General features: G+C 38.3%; 1 protein-coding gene across 2 annotated transcripts in view; it reads right to left on the bottom strand.

Annotated features, from left to right (window-relative positions):
* Otc (ornithine carbamoyltransferase) overlaps positions 1–7,737 on the bottom strand; it is a 63,192-nt gene extending 55,455 nt beyond the window's left edge. Inside the window, exon 1 of one of the 2 annotated variants that reach the window (XM_021188475.2) lies at positions 7,498–7,737. In XM_021188475.2, the coding sequence (XP_021044134.1) occupies positions 7,498–7,574 (77 nt within the window). In that variant the 5' untranslated portion in view covers positions 7,575–7,737. The remainder of the gene's footprint in view (positions 1–7,497) is intronic. The other variant, XM_021188474.2, reaches the window with a different exon arrangement.
* Between the last annotated feature and the right edge of the window lie 663 nt (positions 7,738–8,400).

The raw sequence follows: 8,400 nt of genomic DNA, 5'->3' as shown, positions 1-8,400 counted from the left end.
GAGAGAGAGAGAGAAAGAAAGAAAGAAAGAAAGAAAGAAAGAAAGAAAGAAAGAAAGAAAGAAAGAAAGAAAGAAAGAAAGAAAGAAAGAAAGAAAGGCTGGAGGTCCTCCAGCTCTTCCTCATATTCGTCCTTGTATATGTCAAAAGTCAAAAGCTCATGTTAAGGGTTGGGGTCAGTGTCCTGCCACTGAGATTCATTGTAAGATGCTGATATTTATATTTCTCCACTGACAGAAGATTTGAGTACAAAGGTACAAGGGCAGACAAACACCATGTTTGACTATCTTTTGGTCAAAACTTTTAATGTTTAATTTATATACAACAGAAACTATTAATTCTTCCCATGGAGTGTGAGGGACAGCAGATTCTCTCTACAACATATGCTAGATTCTCAACAGCAGCAGTTGATAATGTTGCCCTGACTCATTGCCCAGAGAATGGACTAGCAACAACCAGGAGCTGATACACTTCCCCCACTGAAGGCTCCTTTCCTTGTGTTGTTGTTGTTGTTGTTGTTGTTGTTGTTGTTATTGTTTTGCTTTGTTTTGCAGTAAGAAAATCTAGTCTCCACAAATGTTGAAGTGGAAAATACCATCTTAGTAATTACAACTCCTGTACCATACAGAATGCTCAGAACTTGTTTGTGCACCACAACTAAAACATCATATTCATATTCTTCAGCCTCTCATAACCATAGTTGCGGTCTCTGGTTCACCAAGCAGGGACTATCTCAGATGTGATGTGTGTGTGAAATGATGTAGTACCTGCCCTTCTGTGGCTGGCTGATTTAACTCAGCATAAGATTCTCCTAAGCTTTATAAGACATGAAAGCGCATTTTCTGCCTCTGCATGGTAGTGTTAGCTTATAAATAATCATTAAGTCTGAAACAAGACAAAACTAACCTTAGTAATTAGTGGAAAAATCACTATTATGCTATAGTGTCTAAAAAAGTCATTGCCAAAGCATTAAAAGCTCTCTTATTTTTCACTATAGATATGTAGAGAATCCCGAAGGCACAACAGTATATTGGAATTCATTCGTGTGTGTGTGTGTGTGTGTGTGTGTGTGTGTGTGCATGTGCACGTACAATGCTTTGTTTCTTCATAACATCTACCAAGAGTAGTTTACACTGTGTTTGTTTTTTTTATCATTCATCTTTCAACACAGAGCAAGCCTCTTTTCTATTATTTGGTGAATTCTCATGTTCTTTTCTAAGACCAGATTAACTTCTAGTGGTTTATCCTCTGCACATTCGAGGCTGTATATTATCTCTCAGAACTCCCTTAACATCAAGTATGTAGTCAGGACCACTTCCTCATAGGCAAGTTTGCTCTTTCCTTTCAACTGTTTTCTGCATTTCTAGCGATACATTATTCTTCACTGAGTTGCTCCAGCTGTATAATTAGTGTCTCTCACACAGAGGCCCAATCACCAATCCCATTGGAAATTGTTTATTCTACAATTTCAAGTAGATTCAACTCAAAGACTTGGGAGTCATGCAGAATAATTAATTATGGCCTAGGATATTGCTAAAGCTGAACCCCACCCCTAGGACTAAGCTACTCTGTGACAACATTTGTTCTACTGAGAACAATGAATTGGGCATGTATTCAGAAATGAGAGCACTATAATTGTACATCTTACACATACTTCTTCAAGTGTCTAGACCTAGGAAAAACTTATGGGAAAAACAGATGGGATCCATATATGGCCATAGCACCAAGATGGCTGAATTTTAAGCATGGTAATAGCGGCCTACATGTTCCCTTTCAACAGAATAAGTGCTGTGGTTCTAGAGGCCAAAAAGGGTAGATAAATAGATATGTTACATTTTAAGACACCAATGTATGAGGGCTTGACTTATTGACTAGAAAAGAGATTAAATATAGTCAACTGACAAAGAGAGTCTACTGTTTATACCATTCAAAATCCATTAGAGTAGTCATTATGTTTCTGAATTCTATCCAGGAGGTGGGGCAGGAAACGTTAGCTTGGGAAAAAGTTGTTTTTCTTAGATATCAAGAACTAACCAGGAAAATGTATCATTAGAAGGAAAGCAAACACAATGGCCTCAGTTTAACTCCTATCCTGTTTATTATCAACTCATAGAACTTGCCTTGGCTACAAAATGAAATTGCCACACCCCTTTCCTAAGCTCATAAAAATTACAGCAAAGTACAAGAGCTCCACAACTGGGCCATATTAAGATACCTCTGACACAAACCTCTTTTCTCCTAGTTCTTATTAAACATTGTCCTGTTTGGGGTAATAAACCCCCATTCAAATTAGCCAGTTAAACATGCTGGCATAAAGTTACTAACTTCCATTTGAAATCAGACTCAGCCAACTTTAGCTCATGGAAACCAAACCAAGGCACAGATGACTCTTTTTAAAAGGTGATTTATTTTATTTTTGTTTGTGTAGGTGGTGGAGAAGTATATGTGCATGGAAGTGCAGCTGCCTGCTTGGACTAGGGGCCCTGGAGCCCCCCGGAGCTGGAGTTACACCAAGTTTGTAAACTGCCAGATGTTGGTGCTAGGATCCAAACTCAAGACCTTCTGCAAGAGCAGTACAGGCTCTTAAGCATTGAACCATTCTCCAGCCCCACACAAACCACTTTTTATTTTCCCCATGAAGTATTTACCTTGCTTGTACTAAGTTATATAAGAAAGAAATTATAATTAAACAAGAAGTCACCTCTCAAATCAGAGCTGAGCTACCATTCTTTCTTAGAAATACGTTTTATTTTATTTTCTCTTACTGAAATACTGGGGAGCCCAGGGCTTTTCATATGCCAGAAAGCCCCCCTACCAGTGAGTTACCTCTACAGTCACATGCTATTACTCTTCTGTTAACATATAGCAGAGAGAATACAATCCTGGGGCCAATGAGAATCATGTACAGGTCTCCCATTAATGATATCAAGGTGATGTGTGCACTAATTACCTGTAGTTGGGATTTACTCAATATATCCATGAATTTAAAGATATTGTACCATGTAAATATATACAAATAGTACATGCCAAATTCAAAGCAAAAATCAAATAAGATTTAAAAGCCAATTTGCAGTCTAATTAGAGCCACAGCCTTTGAGCAAAGCACAATTAGTTCCTTACATTACATCAAGTGAGAAAATAATTGCAGAGGCTTCTTACTTCCATATCACTGAATACTAAGATGCTGAGTGAAGAGTTAGTTTTACCTAAATATCTAATAAGAAGTGGGAGAGCATGGGCTACTGGCACAGTAGAGCCTTTCATCACTACAGTCTGCATTCTCCACTTCTGACAAGCTACTTAGGAGGTGGGGGGAACACTTGGATATGATCTCTGGTATCATCATATTTCATTGGAAGAGAAACTGCATGATTTGAGTAAAACGTGAGCTGTTAGAAACTGACTTTTCCAGAGCAGGAAAAACTTGAGTGGTAAATGACCCCCTGGTCCCTATAGAGAATTGGTGATAAAGACTTTAGTGTCTGCAGACCTTAAAGAGAGCCAATGGGTCTTATGGCTAAGATGCCGATGCTTCTTTATGTTGCAGTAATTTGAAAGTTAGGGTGGATTTCCTTATTTTGTTTATATTTATATATTTTGGCTCTATCTAAAAAAAGGTATCAGACTTTCATAGGTTGGCCATCCTCATCAATTTGGAGGGATCAAAGGGCCAAAGTAGGAAAACTACTTTCTTTAAACAGAGTTGTAGTTCCAGCTTAGCCAAGACACAGTAATAAACTATGACCTTGAGAAGGTCATTTGCCAGCTCTGACCTCACTTTCTTACCTGAAAAGCTGAACTAGGGAACTAAGCCAAGGGTCCTTTATGCTTTTGTCTCCTGAAACATCCATGAAGTTAGTAAGCATGAGAATGTGCAATATCTACTTTAAATCCCTTTCATTTTCTTTAAAAAGGCACATAGAAAGAAATCAAGGGACTTTATTTTCACAAAACCCTTGAATGGATTCATTCCATTGGTGTGAACAGAAATCCTCACGTCCTTTTCCAAATTTGCAAACTGTTTTTTTACTAGCAGTTATAATAATTTTTTTAACAAAAATTATCTGAAACCTTCCCTATTGGTGCTATATACCATATGTACTAAAAATTATTGTTGATAACTCAGTATTATTTCTGAAACATTTTAGAACATCAATATGCCAAATTGTGGAAAGTCTTTGAGAACTGAAGAATGTAGATCAGGACTAGCTTTGTGTGGACCTATTATTAAAAGCCTCAAGACTTTTCTTAACTAAAACACAAGAGTGCTGAAAATATATAGCTTCTATTATTTTAGTTAAATTAGTAAATGGTAGGTTGGAAAAAATACACTGTTTGCCCAAGGAGATCTGGTATCTCCATTCCAGTCTTGTCCCATGCCTTGTATGGTTTTCTGAGGTCAGACTAGGAAAAACGTTTTAGGCATTTTAATTTTTTGACATTAAAACACAAAGACCATTCAGTCTTGTTTCTCTATGGGCAGTCTGTAATCACTTCACCTGAGTGTCCATGTGTGGGAGTAGATGTGGGTGTGAGGGGGGAATGAAGGAAGTATAATGAGTTATGTGAGCCTTTATGGAGGTCTGGAATGAAATACCTGAAAACCAGTAACCTCTGGCTCCAATCTATAACCTCCACAGAATTGGCTGGCTTAGTTCAATATTCTCTGAAGAAATTTCTATTTGGAAGATGAAATTGAAGTGAACTTATAAATTGGTCTTCTCTGACAAAGAAAGAGATTTTTAGTGGTTTCTTTAAAAGCTATAAGTGGTTTTCCTAACAGGCAACAAATCATAGAACGCTATTATCCCAACCCAGCCAAGCTCCACAACCACATGCCTGAGATGGCGTGCCTGCTGATTCGTTGTTTTCACCATCCCTGATATCTGATCTTATTGATTTTGTAGAAAAAGAAAAAGAGGAGAGAGAAAATAATAATTGACTAAAACTGATTGATCCAAGTGTCTGTGTGGATGGCTTTGGTCTCACCTCAGCTGTTATTTTATTATGCACATTATGATACATAACTATTCACTTCAAAACTCTTCAATCTTGTGGCACTGCCAAATCCTAACCACATGTTTCCTGCCCAGTTCTAATGGTAAATTCAGACATTATGTTGTGTGGTGGGGATCCTTCAGTTTCCTCCAGAGATGGAAAAGAGAGAAAAGTCAAATTTGGGTGAAGCAAAGTGTAACGGGGTTGATAAGGAGCTTTTCTCTGTCAAGAAGGAGCCTTGTCAAAGTCTGAGGGTCATGATCGAGACCAGCAGTTTGTAATAAATCTATATGGCAGACAATATGCCTAAATAATGCAGTAGGGATGCCAAATACACACACTACATGAGAAGACCCTATGAAAACCATTGCAATGTCTATTCATAGCTTCTCCATCATTGCAATGAAACTAAACAAGGTAAACAATTTAAGAGAGAAAGTCACTTTCTTTAGACTTTCAGAAATTCCAGTTCATTCTTTTGGAAAAGATGTGTCAAACAAGAGTAGCTCACATCATGGTGGCCAGAAAGCAGAGAGAACTGGCAAAGGTTCCCAAGGAGTTAATTCTGACACATCTCGAGCTGTGCTTTAGTAACAGCTGGTGCTCATCTCCCTCAAGTTAAAGAGAGAAATCATTGAATTATGTTAGCTTTAATAGGACAAATACTATTGAGTTTCTCAAAAGTCTAGGTTGCTTTCATATTTTCAAAAACGCTAAATACAAATTTGGGCTAGCAAAGCTGAATTTTGCTCCAGATCCCATTTAGATTTAGAAATAGCTAACTAGAGTTTTAGAAATGCAATCTGGCTAGCAGATACCAAGAAGAAAATATCAGTGCTGAGGCTGGTACACACCGAGAATATTAGTACTGATCAAAGAGGGCAACTATTTGACTTATAAAATTTAATGTGCTATGATTAAAAAAATAGATTATATATATATATATATATATATATATATATATATATATGAGATATATGGCTAAGTTTTAAATTTGATTATTGACCATAGTATCTTCACTTTAATGATTTTTCTGTGTTAAAAGCTATGGAGTAAATTGGAATGACTCTTTTGTCCGATTCTACTCAGTGAGGTGGAATTGCAAAACAGGGAGCACTCATCTGTCATTTTTCAGGTTTTGCACAAATCATCACATTGATTATCACTGGAGTGTGACTTCATGTGGCTGGAGAAATGAAATATCTTATGTCCTAGTTAGGGTTTCTATTGCTGTGATGAAACACCACTGGCAAAGCAACTTGGATAAGACAAGCTTTATTTGGACCATGCTTCTACATTGCTGTTCATCACTGAAAGAAGTCAGGACCGGAACTTAAACATTGCAGGAACCTGGAGGCAGGAGCTGATGTAAAGGCCATGGAAGAGTGCTACTTACTGGCTTGTTCAATCTGTTTTCTTATAATACCCAGGACAACAAGTCCAGGGATGGCACCACCCACAGTCCCCATCAATCACTAATTAAGAAAATGCCCTACAGGCTTGCCTACAGCCCAATTTTCTGGAAACATTTTCTCAATTGAGACTCCTCCTCTCCAAGGACTCTACCTTGTATCACGTTGATGTAAAACTAGCCCGCGTGCCTTATCTACCATTGCATTTTAACCTAATGTGGAGTGAATGAAACAAAATAGGTACTTGATAAATATTTGTTGAATGAATTATTGAATCATCCTATATTATATCCTTATCCATTGTGTAGGTGAAGAAACATTGCAGAAAAGTTTAGTGACTTGCTCAAGGTCCTGCAGCCGATTAGTAATGCTAAGCCAGGAGCCCAGATCTGTAGACTCCAAAACCTCAGGGTGAGACTGTACCTTAAGAAGCATTTCTATAGTTTGTTAAAGCCTGAGTTGGTTTTTATCCAGATGATCTTTAAAGTTTATGTACACGATATGACTGGCACTAATAGACAGACCCTGCAGTCTCTCTGGGCTCTACTTATCCTACCTACAAAACAAGAAAATGCATGATTAGATGACTTGAGTTCTCAGCTAAGTCTAATAACATGGGATTAATTTACAATATCATGAATAATACTATGCTTGCTTCTGAGAACCTTATACTCACCAAAGAAGGCATTGTTAAAGACTCCATCTAGGTCCAGTGAACTTAGGTCTAACAGGTAGTTGAGAGCAAGGAAGCCCAGGACCACCATCACGAATACATTTCTTAAAAGTAAGAATTTTCCCTTAGTAATCCAGGGAGGTTGTTTTGCAGATCAGTTTCAGCCAGTAGCTCATTTAGAATGTACACAAATGGAAGATGTCACGAGGATTTAGTCTGTTGTACCTGCCTTGGTTAGCATGGGAAAATTCAACTACAGAATGAGTGAGAGATGCAAGTCTAGCTAGAATTAGAGACAGCTGCCTCGTGCAAACTGTTAACTGTGGCGCTACACTTACTTTGCTGAAAGAGGCATTCCCCTGCAGAACAGAATTCCAATTTTTACTCCTGACCAGATCCCAGTCTCTGTCACTTACCGAAAATATCGAACCATGGAAGTGTGACCCTTTCTAAGAGCTGCATTGTTGAGCAGGATCCTCAAATTAGACAGCATCTTCTTTTAGCTAGAGTGAAGGAGGAATCTATGGTCTAGAGAGCTCCACAGGCAGGCAGGCAGTGGGGGCCACTGGCAAGCTAAGAAAGCTTTCAGTTGCAGAGAGGGAGCAAAGGTCTTAGCACCCTTCCACTACCTTATCAGATCAGCCTGGTTAGAGATAGAGTAGGGCAGGGTGCAGGGGCGCTTGAACTTTAAGCCTAACTCCAGGGTTGTTTTTTGAAAGAAAGAATCCTAACTCTTTCAGAGCCTAGCCTCTTCGTTTTTCATAATGTATTTATGCTGTCACTTGCTTGGATAAAAATCAGTTGACAAGTACCCATTGAGCATGTAATATATGCAAGGCACTGCCGTGCTGGGGCTGCTGTGAAGGTACACTGAAATAACTCATTCAGAAAATGGAAATTGACGGTACAAAACCCCAGATGGAGCTATGACAGCCCTGTGTATTCCTGTTGATTTCACTTTCCTACCTAGCACTCCCATCCAACCACAAAAAAAAAAAAAAAAAAAAAAAAAAAAAAAAAAAAAAAACACACCCCCCAAAATCCAACCACAAAAAAAAAAAAAAAAAAAAAAAAAAAAAAAAAGAATAGGATGGATTCAAAGTTGGGTTTCCATGGCAGCAAGCTATCGAGGTGTAGAGGTATAATAAAAAGATCTCAGTCCCAGGGTTCCCTTTTTCTAGCACATAATAGGTGTTTAGTAAGTCGGTAGGCACTTACTGATTCTGGTGTGAGTTTCCATTAAGTACCAGAGAAAGCCCACCAGCACCTCAGCCACTCCTCAGCTCACCAAGGGTCACTGTTTCGCATTTGTTCATTTA

This window comes from Mus pahari, chromosome X, assembly GCF_900095145.1.
Source record: "Mus pahari chromosome X, PAHARI_EIJ_v1.1, whole genome shotgun sequence".
In the NCBI taxonomy this organism is placed as follows: Eukaryota; Metazoa; Chordata; class Mammalia; order Rodentia; family Muridae; genus Mus; species Mus pahari.
This window is presented reverse-complemented; position numbering and strand designations above follow the sequence as displayed.